This window comes from Phaethon aethereus (assembly GCF_964289735.1).
Source record: "Phaethon aethereus genome assembly, chromosome: 3".
NCBI classification, from domain to species: domain Eukaryota; kingdom Metazoa; phylum Chordata; class Aves; order Phaethontiformes; family Phaethontidae; genus Phaethon; species Phaethon aethereus.
In genome coordinates, this window is record NC_138576.1 from 40,881,179 (window position 1) to 40,899,609 (window position 18,431).

General features: G+C 38.1%; 1 protein-coding gene across 7 annotated transcripts in view; it reads right to left on the reverse strand.

Annotated features, from left to right (window-relative positions):
* SYNCRIP (synaptotagmin binding cytoplasmic RNA interacting protein) overlaps window positions 1-18,065 on the reverse strand; it is a gene marked incomplete at both ends in the record, with an annotated part of 21,942 nt that extends 3,877 nt beyond the window's left edge. For 3 of the 7 annotated variants that reach the window (XM_081998332.1, XM_081998331.1, XM_081998328.1), the window contains 9 exons: window positions 1,760-1,881; window positions 3,188-3,337; window positions 8,197-8,402; window positions 9,322-9,457; window positions 14,278-14,454; window positions 14,535-14,648; window positions 16,372-16,479; window positions 16,666-16,784; window positions 17,671-18,065. In XM_081998332.1, the coding sequence (XP_081854458.1) occupies window positions 1,760-1,881; window positions 3,188-3,337; window positions 8,197-8,402; window positions 9,322-9,457; window positions 14,278-14,454; window positions 14,535-14,648; window positions 16,372-16,479; window positions 16,666-16,784; window positions 17,671-17,851 (1,313 nt within the window). Of the gene's footprint in view, window positions 1-1,759; window positions 1,882-3,187; window positions 3,338-8,196; window positions 8,403-9,321; window positions 9,458-14,277; window positions 14,455-14,534; window positions 14,649-16,371; window positions 16,480-16,665; window positions 16,785-17,670 lie in introns of those variants that run through there. The other 4 variants (XM_081998333.1, XM_081998329.1, XM_081998330.1 and 1 more) reach the window with 3 other exon arrangements.
* Between the last annotated feature and the right edge of the window lie 366 nt (window positions 18,066-18,431).

Here is an 18,431-nt window from a genome sequence, read left to right on the forward strand (position 1 = left end):
TTTTGCAACTATAAGTGTAATACAAACTACAAATTCTCTCTTAAGATGTCACTCCAACCTTCTTTAATAACTAGGATACAGACTTAACACACATATCCTTCTACACCCTCTTTTTTTGGAATTCTAAAGAAAATTAAAACCCCTTACAATTTACTAAGGAACAGTATATTCAAAACCCAAACAAGCCTTGAGTTTAATGAAACTAGCTGCTTTCCTACTGCTTTAACAGTTCAGAAAAATAAAGGAACACTAAGAATTCCCAAATGAAACAACGGAACAAGTGGCATTACCATACCTCTGACTAGAAGAGCAAGAGAGGCAGCCCTATTTTACCTACCTCCACAAAATGAGACATGCGCATCTTAAACAATAAAAGGGGAGGGGATGCAGATAACATACAGCATATTAATATTAGAGGTGACACATGCCAGAAGACTTCCAGTGTTATAAATACATGCACGCTATCCAGAAGTAATAAATCTGGGTCTCAGATAATCTGCAGAGAACAGTTGGGGGGTGGGGGAAAAAAATCACACAGCATTATAACTGGTCAAGTGCATTTTAAGAAAAATCTTCCTTTTCATCACTGGAAATGGGCCATTATTAGATCTTGAATACCAAGCTAGCAAAACTGTTTGTATACTGCAGTTTGGTTTTTTGGTATTACTCAAATTCCATGAGAGAAAGCATATCTCCCACCAGAGACAACACAACCATGCAGACAACTGCCTGTGTTGAGAGGCAAATTGTGCAACTTTCAACAGCATTTTATATTTAATTAAGCACATACTTATGGTGGTGTTGCCAAGATACAGAATATACAGAAAGAAATAAAGTTCTATCACCAAAGGATTTAAGCAGAACAGAAGAGGCCTGCCTGGCACAGAAGAGAAGCAAAAGAGAAAAGAAGAAATCCACTTCTTAACAGTAACAGCAGATGCCCAGGGAAGAACAAAAGGGCCAAGAAAGTTAAAAGTTACAAGAACTATAAGCAGGGCAAACTTAACCAATTCCATGTGTACAGTAGGTCACCATCTGGAGGTCTGTATTAATCTGGTAACCTCACTATTCTGTCTTCTTGGATGCTGCACAGAAGCACTAGCAGAAGTTATTTTTGGAAATAAGGTGGGGGAGGGAAGATGGCTAGGAAAGCTACAAGATACCCAAGAAGAAAAACACATAAGAATATTAAGCAGAACACATTAGCAAGAAATTCCTTTCCCCTCCACACCACCCCCCCCCCCCAATGTTCAGCATTTATTAGTGCAAGATATCTATTAGTATGAGTTTATAAGCTTCATGAGCAGATCTGTCTTCTGGAAGTGGCAAAAAAGAATGTCAGGATCCTCGTTTCAGTGGGTACTTTACTAAACAAGGCCAGGCTGTATCAGTACGGCTAAGCCTGCTGGGAGGAGCACATGTCGCTAAGTTCATCCACATGACACATCAGTGCAGAAGTACATGAAGTTTAGAATAAAAATTAAGCAGCATGTAGGTCTCATGACCTTCAAACATTTTCTCTGGTGCTCTCACACTCCATGAGCAGAGCAGAGCAGAACAGCACCTGAATTCTCACCAACACCACTACTAGATCGTAAGTAAAATGCAAACAACTTAAATGAATCCAACATTTTCAGAAGAGCTGGAAAATCCACATACACTTTAGTATGCCTACTAAAATACCCAGAAGTTCTAATTCTGTAGGAGTGTACATGTCTTTCAAAAGTAATACAACATATGTGCATGCATTTACACTTACATCTGATTTTTAGCCGCTTGTCTCTGAGCTTTCCGTTCTTTCCTTTTTTGATCTGGTGGCTTAGCAAAAACAATTTCAATGTTTTCTCCCTCTAAATCTTTGCCATTCATTTCTTCCATTGCCTGAAGGAATTAACCAGACTTTAAATATACTTCTAAGCATATCTGAAGTTATTAATTTTATCTTTTAGAGTATGCATTTTAAAATGTTATCCGGAGTTAAAATAATATAAAGCTAAAAACATTTTTGAAAATAATCAGAGAGCATAATATTGTGGGTTCCAGAGTTATACACTTCCTCTTAAATTGTCTCTCAAACCCACGGCTGCATGTATCAGTTTAGAAATCTTCCACTCAAAACCGTAAATAGGCTTCAATCTTTGCAAGCTGTTTCAATTAATAAAGTTATGGAACCGTCCTCTGAAAGCACAGATTTTTGCAATACGGGAATAAATTTCTAATGTAAGCACACAGACAAACACTACTAAAGCTAGAGACCAGTATATAGTTTTATTCCTTTATTTTACTTGTAATAAATGTAACTTTCTTTTTAAACCAGAAGACAAAAATTAAAATTTAACAGTCTCATTCTTACCACACAAAAAAAAAACCAAAACACCCACCCAGAACAAACTGCCACCAAAAGAAAAAACCCAACAAAAAACACACCAACACACACACATAAAATTCCCATGGGTCATAGTAATTGCCACAAGTTAATTTCAAGCAGGGGAATCCTAAAGATTCTACCACTTTTAGGGACTCTACACAGCTATGCCTTGACAGGACACATCCTATGAAAAGACTCTTTCCATCATCTTCTGGATGAGCAAGGGAAAGAAGGGGGGGGGGGGGGGAAATCAATCTCCTTGTATCCTGCATCCTCCCACAAAACATAAAAAAATAGCTACACTATAGGCAAGAGAGGAATATTTTCCCTTCCTAATGACAGATGACAGGATAAAAAACACCAAGACCAGGCTTGCAAAATCCAGGAATGACAATTACTGAATCATCCAGCACCTCTCATCAAAACAATGCTTATTCCACACCACAAAAAGGAAGTCATTCTGTTCCTGGAAAATAAGAAGATTAGCTAAGCTTTTATCACCTGCCCTAGAGAAACTGCTTTAGGTTCTACCAACAATTTGGTGAGAATAGTAATTCAACTTCTTGCACTTCAGTTTCAAATGATAAACACATACAATTATCTTAGATACTCATAAGTAGAATTACTTAGGATAGGTGAATCTAAGACCCACTTTTCAAGCTAGCAACTTGCATCTCCCTAGGAGACACCCAGAGAGGACAAAGCTATCAACGACAATGTTACCATTGCTCCAGACAGAGCTTTTTCTCAAGTTCAAAGAAGTATACAGCTTCTAAGTGTTACGTTTAGTCACTGCTTACACAGTTACAGTGCACTTACCTTTACAGCACCATCCCGTTCATCAAAATGAATGAAAGCATAGTCTTTTAGCTTCTTCACTCGCTCTAGCTTTCCAAATTGACTGAAGGCCTTTTCTAGTATCTCCTCTGTTACAGTATTGGCAAGATTGCGTACAAACAAAACTTTTACCTGAACAAAAAAACAGCCAAAAACAACCAAAAACTTAGAAGTATGATCTAATTCCAAAACACAAAATGAAGTTTCACAAGTTACTGCTATTGGCAGTACTGAAAACATAATTACATTTTACATACATATTCATACAGTGCAAGTTAGCTCCAAAATTCCCTGACTGATAGAAATATTAAACCTTTTCAAATATGATTACATAGTATTAGTATCCTGAAACTCAATCCAGTTTGTGTTAATGCTTAAAAGAATCCTAGTAGCAGTAATTTTCAACTCAAAACACTTTCAAACTTGGAAGAAGGCAACCAGAATTGGTTACACACAAAATAATTAACTTCTCAAAACATTTCATTGTTTAGACAGGTTTTTGCTCAGGTATTTGCAGAACAGTCATCGCTATAATATCTAGGTCAGAGGTGACAGGCCTGCAGCTCTCAAGCTGCTTAACTTGTGGCTCCCATGCTATAGCTACACCAAATACCTAGAATCAAGACTGCGCTTGCCTGAGGAGCACTCCATGACCTGAAGCCACAGCCAGAAGAGAAAACGCAGACAGAAGGGGATACTAAGGCTGACTGCCAAATCACCCTTGGATTTCCTCACAAGTCAAACTCTATCCTTGAGGAACAGCCACCTCCAAATAACTCTGAAAGTCTATTCCCTCCCCTGGCTCTCTAAAGCATGCAATATGGCTCTTAAGCTACACAAAGACTGCTATGCAGCCTATAAGTTCAGAGAGGTTGGTTATCTTTCAGCTACCAAGATATGCCTTGTTAACTGCCTGACAGTGACTAAATTATCAACATAAAGTTTCATCAACTACCAACTGCTTGCAATAACAGAAAATACAGAACAGTCTGACATAAGGCTTAAACTAGACTCTTATTTAACATAGCAGACAATGTACACTGGACAGCAGGAATCACCAATGTTGGTGACCCGTTAGTATTCAGAGACTCATCCTTGCATCCACACTGAAATTGCACTAAATGGCTGTACATTAGCATGTTTGCATGATGTCATCCACAAGTTCTCACAATTTAAAAGCCTCTTTGACTTGTTGGAAGGAGTCCCTTCGATTTGCTGCCACCATGCCGTGATAGTCTAGTCACCTCCTACCGCCAAAGAATGCTCCCAGTCCTATCTCCCTACAATGGAGCTGCACATCAGCTGCCAAGACCTACAAATTCTGCTCACATCCCCCCCACTACTAGTGGTTGCAAACCAGCAGATGACAAAAAGTTAGTTGTACATGGCAGCACTGACTTCCCACTCCTAACCCTGAAGAAGTGAAGAGACCAAAGCACTCTTGAATTTTTGAAGCAGGGTTGTAATTTCTACTCCCACCACACACAGGAACCCAGTAAACCCCAGGCACCCTTTTTATAAGAATTACTATGTAATAAATTTACAAATAAACAGGACAGACTTCCATAAACCTTCGTCTCACTTGCTAGCCTAACTCTGATGGGATGCAGAGTTTGGAAGAAAGGATACTACAGATCATAAATCTGACCCTGTGTATCATCTCTAGTCTTTGGCTCTAGCTACTCTTGCTCATTCTCAGGAGGTAAGAGTCATAGCCAGCTCCATAACAAAAGCTGCTTCCTATCCTGTGTTAAGCTTCTCCTGCATGCCTGGATGGTAAGAGCTACCTTTATTTCTTGTAAACAACATGTAATAACCATATTTAGTAAACTGTCCTAATTCCTACCTTATCTTTATTTCATGAAAATGAATGACAGGAAGTTTTGTGATGTAATCAATGGTTTTAAAAACCAGTAACATTCAAACAAGTGATCCTTATTCTTGTACCTTAGGAAAGGATGAAAACTAGAATCTCATGAGAAACCCTAAGTAGCCTTCACTAACAAATCCACAATGACTGACATAATGTCAGTCATGATTAAAAACCTCAAAAATCATCACTTTTTTGTTGCAAGATGCACTAACACCATTTTTTAAAAGAAATAAAACGCAACTAATTTATTTTTTTCCAGTGCAGACAAATCCATTAATCTATAACAGTTAAAAGTTTTTAACACCTTTGGTCATGTTGGAGGTTGGAAGTGTAGTTGAACCAGTCAAAAAAGATGACAAAGCTAGGAGACAGGTTAAAGTATATGTTGAGAGAAGATGAGCCCATTCTTACTTAATTTAAGCTACTCAAAGATGGGAAGGAAAAAAAAAAAGAAAAAAGGGAAATCCTCTTCATTAAGGCTCACAGATTAGAACACTAAGGATCCATACACACACCCCTAACAAGCCACATACCCAGCAGCATTTTGTCATAAAGGCAGAACACACTTTTAAAACTGCTTCAGATTAGACTACCCCCAAAACTTCTGGGATCTGCTCCTTTTCCTCCTCTCACCTACACAGAAACACTTCATACTTCCTTACCACATTCTCCAAGGGTTACTAGCCCTGTCTCCTGCCCTGTCATCTATCAGGCAGCCAAAAGCATAAGACTTTATTTAGCTGCTTAATCTGCCACTCCAGAACATCCTCTGTAGCCTCAGCCATGCTACAAAAATCAAGTAAAACATACGAAATTTATCTGCACTACAGGTGTAAGAGGTATCAAAATAACAGGAGATATTAAGCTATCAACACAGCTATTGGGAGTTGGAAAAAAGTTCACTTTCGACCAGGAATCAATTACTTAGCCAATTGTACTCTGACCTGTCAGTACAAGCACTAACCTCCTGTAGCTCATATGTCTGGCTTCAGAATCTAGCTGTCTACCTCCTCACGCTCAAGGTACTTCATATTTAAGGTAACAGCCCACTTAAAATTTAAGTACGCATCCATACAGTACTCTCCACAACATATAAGCAAAAGTCTGGAGGAGAAAGGAAAAAAGGCTCAGTAAACATTTCAGAAATTCAAATTAGTAGGCATCTATATATTGACAAAATGACATGCTGCTTCTCCTAGGTATTTAGAACAATGCTGTTCACCTTCTGGCTACAAAAGTGAATTTGTCTTCCCCATAGTTTGCTCTTTCAGACTTGTTTTGCTAGCAGTCTTGACAAGAAAGCCACCAATCAGATGATTATTCTGATAAAGCAACCTACTCACAGTGTTTCCCCCAGAGCCTCTAACCACAGGAATGTGTAAGACAACAAGGGTCAAGAGTTCTCCCTTTGCTCCTGATTGACAGTGCTCAAAAGCAATGACAGCCAGCATGCAGCTTGTATCTAGGAGATTACAGGCAGCCGCAGCAGCTCAGCTGCTCTTCTCTTAAGAGAAAGACAACAATAAATAACAGAAAGTAAACCTAACACTTCCAGAAGTGCCAGATGAGGTCAGAGTTTCTCCAAACATAGAGTAAGTGGGCAAGAAAGACTGGAGTAGAGACTTTCCTTATTTTAAGAATAAGCTAAGGGACACACTGCAAGAAAGATCGAACACCAATGCTTGTTTCAACTTCTGCCATCAGACACAAGCTAGATGTTCTCCACTTTTTCAGTATTCTCATTCACATAGTCTCACTTTTCTATACACCTTCAACCCAAGCTCCGTACCCTATCTTTGGCATATGGCACTAGAAGTATGCTAGCTGACTTCTGCACATCTTCCATATTTATGTTTCTTCCCTTTTCATGTCCCATTTCAAACACAAAATACAAGGCATCACCACATTCAAAAAAACTATGTATTAAATCGGGCAAACCACTGTCAAGCTTTAATTACTTTAGCCTTTCACTCCTCACATCTGTAAACTTAGGAAAGATAGCCGACTGTGTCCCCCTATCACTTCCTGCTCATCTATTCAGTCATGTCAGCAGAAGTTCCTGCTCATTTATTTTAACAGTTTGCTGGATTAGGTCTCTTCTCTTATGAGCCAAGAAACTGAATAAATAGGCTGACATATTTAGGAAGTACAATCTTTGACAAATTCTACCTGCAAGACTATTCCCCGCTGCTGATAGCCTATGATGCCAGGCAAGAAAAATAAAGTCTGCAGACAGGGCAGTCCAAAAGCTTCTGTAATACCTGTATTACAAAAGCAGCTTTTTCCCTAAAATGAGCCCCCACCCCAACCCTTTTCCCTTATGGCTCACCAAAGAGGAGATCCCAGCCAAGCTATCTTACTAGGTCCATCAAAGTAGGACTCCAGCAAGTGACGTGTCTCAGATGAGAGTAAAAGCACAGACAAAAAGCAAGCAAAGAGAAAGAGATAAGGATATGGGCTAGCTAGGATTTTCCATTAAACAACTCAGCTACACAACATAACTGAAAAAGACATGGTTGGGCATTATCTGATGGAAAAAAAACACTCAGGTAATTCATTTCTGGCAAAATATCACACACATATATATAAAACAACTGGTACAACGTACTTCAAAATGTTAACAGTCCAGACTTCAGTTTCACTGAAACATTCAAAATCCAAAATATTACTAGTCTTAGTATTTTAAGGAATTAACCCCCCAAATTAAAGATAGAGAGTTCCAAATACAAAGTAATTGCCCGACTTCTGCAAAGTAACTGCTAAAGGCAACTTTGAAAACACATTTGTGCATCTTACGGACATGTTCTAATTCTCAAGTGATAAGAGAAATTCCAATTTAAAAAGAATTAAGACTTGTTCTGTGATTGTATCTAGTTTTCTGTCCCTCCAAATACTAAGCTACAAAACCATTTTAACTTTTTGAGTCACCACCACCACTTCCAGATGAGAAATTAAGCACATCACCCATTAAGCACATCTTTGGGCAAGATCATCTCACCTACATCATCTCTGTCAAGAAGGCTGAAAGATGCTATTTAAAATTAGGCTAATGTCAGGAAGTACTTACTTTACAACAAGACACTTTAAATATTTTACGGTTCCCTTATAGCTTTATTACCTTTGCCATGACTTCAGGATCTGGGTCTTCTATAGGGTCAGCCCATTCAACCGTAACAACATTTCCCCAAACTTTCACTTTGCCACTCATTAACCTACGTCGGGCCTGAGCGGCAGTTTTGTGATCTTCATATTCAAGGAAACAGAAACCCCGGTTCTTTTTCTTGTCATCAGGCTGATGATACAATATGACATCTGTAAGACCCTCTGAAATTAAAAAAAATATTTGTTAAGGCTTCAATCCTTGAATTTGTATTCTAAAGCAGGGATTATCTTTCTGGTAAGTATGCATCTGACAAGTGGTTCCAAAAAAGCACACACACACTAAACTTTTGAGACCATGTACATCATAAAGTTTCCCTACCTTCAAGACCAACATTTTCAAAGACAGACATTGGACTATCCTGACTTCGGTTCCATTTCTCATTAAGTGAGGAAAGCTCAGAGCTATGAAAGAGTACCTTTCCTCTAACTGAATGGAGATAAGGGCAGCCAAAAGTTGTGCATTGTCAGTTCTCCTCTCAAACCCTTAAGTCACACCACTAATCATCAGGTGTGTTTTCCATGGATGTCTAAACAAGAGAACAAACTTGCCTGATTTTAAGACACCTAAGAAATTTCAGTGTTGCTCCAAAGAACCTGAAGTATATCATTCAGTAACACAGAAAACCATCAACTATTAGTTTCCCAGTTTATATGCCATTATCAAAAACAGACCCTTATCAAATCACTAAGAATTCTGAAGCACAGAACTAGTTACATTCTCCAACCTGCTTCAGTTTTGCCTTGAGAAGTTTTAAAACATCCATTAGTATTGAAATAATTAAACCATCTATTTCGAGTGTTTTTTTTAAACATTACACACTTATTCTTTAGGTAAAACTTGGAACCACACATCTAATCACAAGTATTTCAGCCTTCAGCACAACAGTAGTTTAAAAAACAAAAAAAAAAAACCCAAAAAAAACCCACAACACACAACCAACCACCTAAAAGTTGGGACAAATGCCGAGTGGTCCTCATCTGGATTCATCATCATTCAACAATGAGCCAAAAGATGAAGAGAGTTCGTCACTGATCATGTCTGACATCTCTCCAGCTCTATAAAACATATTTATTGTCTTACCTGTTACTTTGCTAAATTCTTCAACAATTTGCTCCTTGGTTTTACTCTTAGGAATAGAACCAACAAAAAGCCTATTATTGGCAACAGAGATGCATACACCAATGTGTTTTCCAGAACGAATTTCATGGTTGTTGTACTGAAAGAAAAATAATTTGACAATCATCAGTGTCAGATAATTTTTACTCTCCTCCCAACAGCAGCATACCAAATATTTTACTTTTGCAAACATAGCATTGAGTAATATATTAAATTCTTTGGACCTTAACACATTATTACGATGCATATTCAACTGTTCTGAAGTATACCCGTGTTCTGTAAGATATCGCCACAATTTCAGCCAACAATTATTCTTCCCTTCTTGTTCGAGATTCTTTCTTAATACATGTTTTTTTAGAGACTTTTTCATGTAGAACCATGAAAGGCAAATCTATGTCCAAGTCATCAAGGTCAAGGCTTCCCCCCTCACAACAGTGCAGAAAAAAAATTTCAAGTTCCTCTACAGATAGTATCTATGAATTCTTCATTTGTGTATAACACAGGAGTTACAATTAAAGTCAGATTCCCTTCTAAAGTTCCACAGATAATAAGAGAGCCATGTTCAGGTCTTCTCTACAAAATGTGCAAGAGCAATTGGCAAATACTTTCCAAAGTACACAGACTACACATGTAAAGATAGTAAACAGCAATAACAACCTTCTACTGACTTGAAATCCTAAGACTTCTGTTCAAATGCTTCTCCCACAACAGATTGTTTAGAAGACACCCTGAGCAAGTCAGCAGTTTAAGAAAAAAAAAAGTATTACTGTAGACATCTGTTGACAAAAAATGTCTTTCATTGAGATGCAGACACAGATATGCATCATCCAAATAAGCAGCAGGGAGGTCAACTGGTGGTACATCAACCCCTTTCCAACTGGAAGCCCTGTAACAGACAGTTCTTTAGCTAGGAAAATGTATTCTGTGGTCAACATCTTATTGACAAGTAGCAGGACAGCTTTTTAGAATGTAATCTATTTATTCTACAAGTTATTTTGTATTTGATGGTAAACCTTCCTGCATAAGCAAGTTCTCCCACGCCCCTTATTGCTTTGTGCACTAAAATCAAGGTGAATGTTTGATTATTTATATTTATCTTGTATAAACTGAAACTACATCACTGAAAATTTTCAAAGCTAGACAGCTGCACCAAAAGTGAGCTTAAAGATGTACATGTGAAAAGGATCTGGACTGGCATCTTCCCAACTAATTATGTCTCAAAACACAGTAGGATACAGTAAAAGACTTCTATCTCCATATCCGTTGCCCATGTGGCAGAGGAATAGTTGATTTTAAAGCAGAAAACAGATGCATAGGAAGTCTATATATATTATTATGATAACTAATAAACAGATTTATACACATTAATGAAGAGACAGATTACAGTAGCTCAAAAGAAATCCTTTAAAGCAACACCTTTAAAGAAGCTGACAGTTTATTAGCCTGGAAACAAGACACAAACTTGTTCAATAACTGAAGCGTACGTTAGGAAACATTTCTTTACATTAGGGAGCATATGTTTTTTTTACTGACAGTGGTCAGACACTGGAACAGGCTTCCTAGAGAGGTGGTCAACACCCCAAGCCTGTCAGTGTTTAAGAGGCATTTAGACAATGACCTTAATAATAATACTTTTAACTTTTGGTCAGCCCTGAAGTGGTCAGGCAGTTGGACTAGATGATCATTGCAGGTCCCCTCCAACTGAAATATTCTATTATGTATGGATAATAGAAGATATTACCTGACAGTGCCTGTTGTCTCCAAGAGCCAAAACCAAAGTTTGGCTACACATTTAATCCAAGAAGAGCCTCTCATACAACTTACGGCAACAAAGTATTATTTCATAACTTTAAAAAATTAAAATATTCTACCATATTGCAATTCCACGCTGACAGTAGTTTCTAGTAGTTTTTTCATACTAGAATACATTAACTACTACTTTTTGTTGTATGTTTCTCTTAACACAGAGGAAAGAGTCTTGAATTAGGTGCTTTTGAACATAAAGTTGGTGGTTTTTAGGTAGTTTGCATACCATCTGTAAACTTAGAATAGACATAAACAGGCCCAAATCATGATCTGGGTGAAGTGCCAAAATGGTCAGGCTACCAAATTAGCTATGTCAGCATACTGCTTCCCCCTCCTGTCACTGCTGAATCAATGCCCAAAGTTAGTAACAGACATATTACTACCCTCTAGACACTGCGATAGATTGATTTTTCTTTTTTGCTAAGTTCTATAAGAACCTACTCACAAGCAGGTCAAAGTATGCATAAGGTCTGTCCTGTCATTTTATCCACTTAAAACTTTCACCAGCAATTTTAGTTTATTTCCAGCAGCAAATGGCAAGATATACTGCTACGCATAGCTGGCAAACTGCTTAAGGGATATATTTGCGTAACTCACCTGTATCTGCACTTTGATCAAGCTTATACCTGCTCCAGTAAAAAAAACACCCTGTATGCTACTACAGCTTCCAGCGTCTTTTCCTACAATCACAAGTATTTATCCTGTACATGTCTACAGTAACCCTAATCACTCAGAAATCCTCTTGAAAACTGAAGTCTCCTAACTTCATATAAAATAGGAAGGAAAATTGAATCTTAAGCCTTCTCAGTATCAGGCCATGGCATCATTCCATTTTTGTCTCAAGCATAGCTCCAAAAGTATTTCAAACACAATTTAGGGAATTCTTCCGTTAAGTGGCTTAAAAATGCATATGCAAAAACAAAACCAAGGCTTCAACTTTTTAAATTGCAAGATTCCTTCTGGTTAATGAATAGGTTGAATCAACATTAAGTTTATAAAAAATTTTAGTTCAGTTTTACATTAAGTAGTTATAAAGATTGTGGATGATACAATACCCATGCAAACATAAATTATATGCAAAATACATGAAATCAACTGCAAGAGCCTGAAGACAGGTGAGTTTATTCTCTGCTGCAGTTTGGGTATTGACAAAATGTCATCATTGTCTCTTATTACTTAGAAGCCTACAGGCAATGCAGATATTTTCAATCTCATTTTTGCTATAATTCAGATCCTGAACAGGAAAAAAGAAAAAGCCTCTGGGAAGAAGATGGGAAATAACAAAACCACCCTTATCCCAGGGAGTCCAGAAAGCTAGGAAATAAGCTGTACACACATCAGAAGATTACAGGTAGTATCAAAAAGAACACCACCTGTTAGAACACTAGGATATTAAAACAGCTAGGACCAAGGGTTCAGCATTTCTAAAAGGTCTTTCAGCAGCCTCTCCCATGCACGTGTAGCTAATACATGTGATAGACCTATGATTTTCAACTGAGCTCTACAGCTGTATTTTGCTAGTACCCTTGCAAATCACTCCTAGACAACTTGGGAAACTTACAATACACTAAAGTAGCCAGCCAACCATGGCTGGAACCATTCAAAAGCTGACAAATGCCACAGGATCTAATTTAAAACTAACCTTGCCCTCAAAGAGGTTAGCATGAAGGCTGAAAAACTGACCAATCGCAACACTTTTCAACTATTACACTCCATGTCTATTTAACTGAAAAACAGAACACAACGCTCTTTTTCCCTGCATATCAAAGATCAGATATAAAGGGACACCAAGTACCTCCTTCCCTGTATCATTTAGTGGAAGACTGAGGCTAGGATCTGATGTAACCTTCATGAAACACAACCTGAATGACTTTTCAAAGCATGCTGCCTTTGAGCAAAATCCAGCTAAGTGAAGAAAAATTCCTTTTTGTCCATTTACTAGGTGCCTCTGAGAATGGCTTTGATTTGATTCACTGTTTTGCTAAGTCACTTAAGCATTCACACGTGATGTAAATAGCTAGGTTGACAATGAAAGCACAAAGAGGAATACACAGCTATCCTCAGTAGATCTGAATTGCACATAGGAACACAAACTGTTCTTATTTAAGAAGCTGAACAGCATATACATTTTTGTACTTCCACTTTTGTGGAAATTTCTATAGTTTTTTGAAACACATTCCCATCTTCAGCTTGATTTGCCTCCACCAAATGACTTACATTATTAATATTTCAACAGGGTACCTTAATAGTTTAAGATACACCTTATTACAAAACAAAGTATTTTAACCCTAATATATTAATACAGTATCAGTACACCTCAGAATGAGTGCGGTTAGCACTTTTGAGGGTCATACCACTCACTGATCTTGGCCATATATCAATGCAGTAGTAACTAGCTCAAAAAATTGAAATTCAACAAAGGAGAAAGTATGAAAACAAAGGAGCAGTATGAGGATCAGGATGGTGTTTCTCCCCCCCGCTTCTTTTAAGTGACAGATACTTCATGCATAAAACCTGGAAAACTTATGAAGAGTAGCCTATTCCTTATATCAAACTATTTCACACCTCTGTGTAAAACAGGGCAAATTTTTTATAATCTAGCAGGATTTATAACTTTTTCCAGTCAGTTGCAGCAAACAGAACAGACCTTAAGATTCAAGAGCGATTACTTCCCATCTGAAGTATCTTAATGAAATTCTGCAACTTCAGAAGCACTCATTCCAGCATGGGGCCCCCTGCTGGTGCACAAGCAAGCCAGAAATGGCAGACAACCTGACCGAGGCTTCCCCTCTACCACAGCAACCCAAACACCCCTCATGCAGATGCAGGCAGGTCAGAAGTCACTATTGCTAACACAACTTCTGTTAGTAATAAAGGCTCATCTAACTGGACCAAATACTAGTCCATCAGCTTTCCCCTGACACCCCAAATACAGCTAGTAAAAATTTATATACCATGTGGAATATTTAAAAACAGCTAGTGGGCATTTATAAAGGTAATCTAACAATGACAGTTTCATTTTAAACATTAGGATCAGCACAACTGCTTATAAGCCAGAGAGTGTTCTTTAAAAAAACAAAACACACAAAAAAAAAAATCTCAAAGAAACCTTACCAGTTTAACAGCTTCCTGAGCTGCCTCTTTAGTACAAAAAGTGACAAAAGCATATCCTCTATTTAGACCAGTTAGTGGATCCATCATTAAGCGGAGATCCCATATAGGGCCAGCTTTCTCAAATAATGGAACAAGTTCATCTTCAAACAAGTCTCTTGGAATCTTGCCCACAAATATCTACAACAGACATACAGAGTGTTGTTTATAAAAAAATACTTCCAATGAATAAGAATACATCTATATAAACATCTCCTTACCTCTGTACCAACAGAAGGTTGTTGTCCTGAATATACCAACTCTGGAGGAGGTCCACCATACTTTCTCTGTCCAGTAGTCACATCAAGAGTATATCCGGTTCTCTCCAAGAGTGCCTTCAAGTAAGAAACTTAAAAGTTTAAAATCATATACAAATTGAGCTAGTTTAGATGCACTTCATTCACAGACATGCTTAGAATTCCTCTTAAACTGTACTACTTCGAAACTCCCACCGGCAAACAAGTCTACTGCTAGTATTTCAACAAGAAACTTGCAAAACGATCATTACAACTATCAGGTAAAGAGACACTGAATTAGGAGATTCATATAGTGTTTTCCCAATTCCTTCATTCTCATACAAAAAAGAAGGCCAAGTAAAAGAACATCAAGCTTCCCTTTAATTAGAAAGATCTTAGTCTGAGCCACTTCTTGTTTTGGCATGTCCAATCCTGCAAACACTTATGCACAGGAGTTCCCTCCACTTAATGAGATTACTCATAAGTGTGAAGTTAAAGAACACATGTTTAAGTGCTTACACCCCTGGAACACTATACAGACTGTTTCAGGTATCCAACCACTGAAGTGATAGTACCACTTCCTTTCTCCTATGCTTCCCGCCGCCCCCCAAATTGTGAGTACATACAGCGTCCCAGCACAACTGATCCTCACTAGAATCACTGCATACAGTTACAGATATGCTACTAGTTGAAAGTGTTAGATGAAATTCAGTATGCAAATATATAATAAGAAACTCCTCTGAAATTAGCCTTTCTTAATAATTTTGTACAAAGACAAATCAACTCTACACACAAAGAAACAGCATATTAAACAAACCTAACTATAACCAAGAGTTAGTAATTTCACAACTGGAAAATTGAAAACTTAGTTTAAATGCTATAGCCATCAGCAATAAAAGCTATGCTACCTCAAGTTTGTTAACAAAGTCCTTATATTGTTGTTTTATGTGGTAGTGACAAAAACTGTATCAGGTTTTTTTTAATCTATAATTAATGACATCCCAGCCTCCAAGTCAGGAGAAAAAAAGATTTTCTAGTTTCACAAGCTGCGTAGTTATTTGTAATATGTAACATTTTCATTTCACACTTCACACATGAGAAGTTAAAGATGAAAGATTCTCTCGCCTTTTAAGACATCAACTAAGCATGTTTGGACGGTTTTCCTTTCCTTAAGCAGCTTTGGTAAAGTTGCTAATCACAGAATTTAAAATAAATCATAGTATGCCTAATTCTTGAGAAAGGAGTCTCTTGCTAGCAGAAGACTCAGTCCAAGAAATAACATGTCAATTACTAAGACTGCTTGGGGTACAGTTTATGAGAACAGTGATTATGTCATAAGTGGGCTAAAACCTAAACCCATTACAATCTGTTTTTTCAGACACATGTGGTATCTCCTCCCTACTGCAGAATTGCTTTAAACCTGAAGGACAACAAAACACACAAAAAAGAAACCAGAAAAAGCAAAAAAGAAAAGAAAAAAAACACCAGTAGCTGAACTTATGCATTCTGAACTCAAAGATCTATGCTGACAAGTTTCCAAAAACTTTTAACTGTTAAATAGTGTAACTATCTCAACTAGATGTAAAGCAAACTGTCAAATCTTTCACTTTAATATACATTCAGTTCCAGTAATTAACAGTATGTTAACCTTCCTCTTGAAAACAAAGTGCAAGATACAAATGAAAGTGACAGCTTTCAATAACAAATAATCCAAAATAGCCTTTTTAAAAAAAGCACAGTTCCAAAAGAATCAAGGTATCCGTCACAACAGCTCTGAAAAACCACAGATAGACTGCGTAACTTTTATGTTTTAGGCACATACCTTAATTTTTGCCTCATCTGGTCCTTTGCTAGAATCTGCCACCTTGGTCCCCTGTTTTTCCCTCTGCCTGTATGTCTTCATGACTCCACATAAAAAGGCACTTTTGTTCTGCAAAAGATATATTACTCTTCAGTTCTGAAAACATGACAAGCCGGAACCTAACCTTACCTTGAACTAATACAGTGCTCATTTTACATATCCTATATGGATCACTGAAGAGACTTAAGTAAACCTCTTCCCAGTCAACTAGCAGTTTACCCCTCAACAATTATATTCTAAATTGCTTAACATTACCTGAACATGTGAAAGATCACTGTCTTTAAACTGCTGAAGCACTGCCAATGCACCTTCTTCATTAAATTCCTTTAAAGCTTCAATAGCTCTTTCATCTAGATCACTATGTGCAACTAGCCCTAGAGAAAAGAAAAAAATTACTCATTATATTTGAGCAGCAATCTTTGTTTAACCACATTTAACACATCTAAAACACTTCAGTGACCCCTAAATCAATCACTGATTAATGTAAGCTACTATACATAAGAAATCACTTAGTCTTCTTCAAGGTAAATATTTAAGCATATTTAACCTTTTTGTAATCAAAATGTGTCCAAAAAAAAGTTAAGATTCAGAATAACAGTTACTGCATTTATGTATTCATTTGACTTCTGTGAAACCTAGATGTTACACGGGCCAGGTTTATTTTCAATATCCTGAAGCTGAATTCAGAAGAATCTATCAACACCTGACTTAGCTTGCTTAGCAATGGTACCTTCATACATCTTGAGAAGACTACAAAGATAAATAAACTGCAGCACTGAAAGTGACCACCACAATCCAAAAATCAAGCTTAAAAAATGCTATTACCATGTCTGAGAGAACCAATACAATAACCTTTGCATCCATGAGCCCAAATACTATGTCACGAAGTATCATTTACATGAGAAGATCAATACCAAGGCTTCAGTTACTTACAGTTACTGTACAGTACTACAACTACGGTAAAAATGCACAAAGACCACATGACCTACTCCTCCTAAACATCATCTGTTGCCTATTCCAGCTGTTACTATGGTCACCTGCATACTTCTCCTCCTTCCCAGCCCTCAGCCCAAGTGGCCTGGCCCACTATTCTCTGAAAAATACAACAAATTAAAGCACTGAATGGAAAATATCCACAGATTTTGGTAAGGCTGCAGTTCCCATACTTTTGGAAACCACAAAAAGTTGCTATTTTAGCCCAAAGACAGCAGAATCCAATAAAATATTGTAAGTGTGGTTTTGCAAGTTTTTACATCTTACCTGCAACGTAAATTTCATCTAGTTTTTCAGCAACTTTCTGTGGTAAACCAGCATCAAGCAATGTCTGGAAATGCTCAGAATGGGTAACTGCAGCAGAAGTATCCATGGGCTCTTCAGTACCATTCCCATTAACATGTTCAGTAGCCATGTTTCCAGATATCTGTTCAAATGCAATAAGCATCACAATTAAGCTAAAAATATCTTCAAGGAGAACAATTCAAGTGACAATACATGCAACAGACTGCCCTATTCTTGCAAAAAAAAAAAATCGTAGACCACTTCCCTCATACATTTTCGCTTTGGAAGACGCACAAAATTCCTCAAAAGAAGCACCAACACAAAGGAAAGCCCTAACACCACTGCCTAGCCGGGGGTGGGGTAGCTTTCATTGCAGGTTTTACACAACCCAGCCAGACACTCTGACTCACCTCCCTCTCTCTGTCTCTCTAACACACTCCCTAAGAGGCTCTGAACAAGTTAGAAATGGAGCAAGAAGCCAATGGCGGGGGTGGGAGGAAGAGCAAACCTGCCACATCCAGCCGCCGCTACCGCGATACCGTCACTGACACCCGCTGCTGCCTCCACCTCCCGTTTGCAAACTCGCTGCCCCTCGGAGCCAGCCGCCTCTCTAGGCTCCGGGCGCGGCCGGGATCCCTTCCCGCCTCCACTCCGCTGTCGGCCGGGCAAGCGAGAGGAACAAAGCGCTCTTCCCAGTCCGCACCCACCCACGGCGGCGGCGGCCGCCATGAGCCCGATGGAAA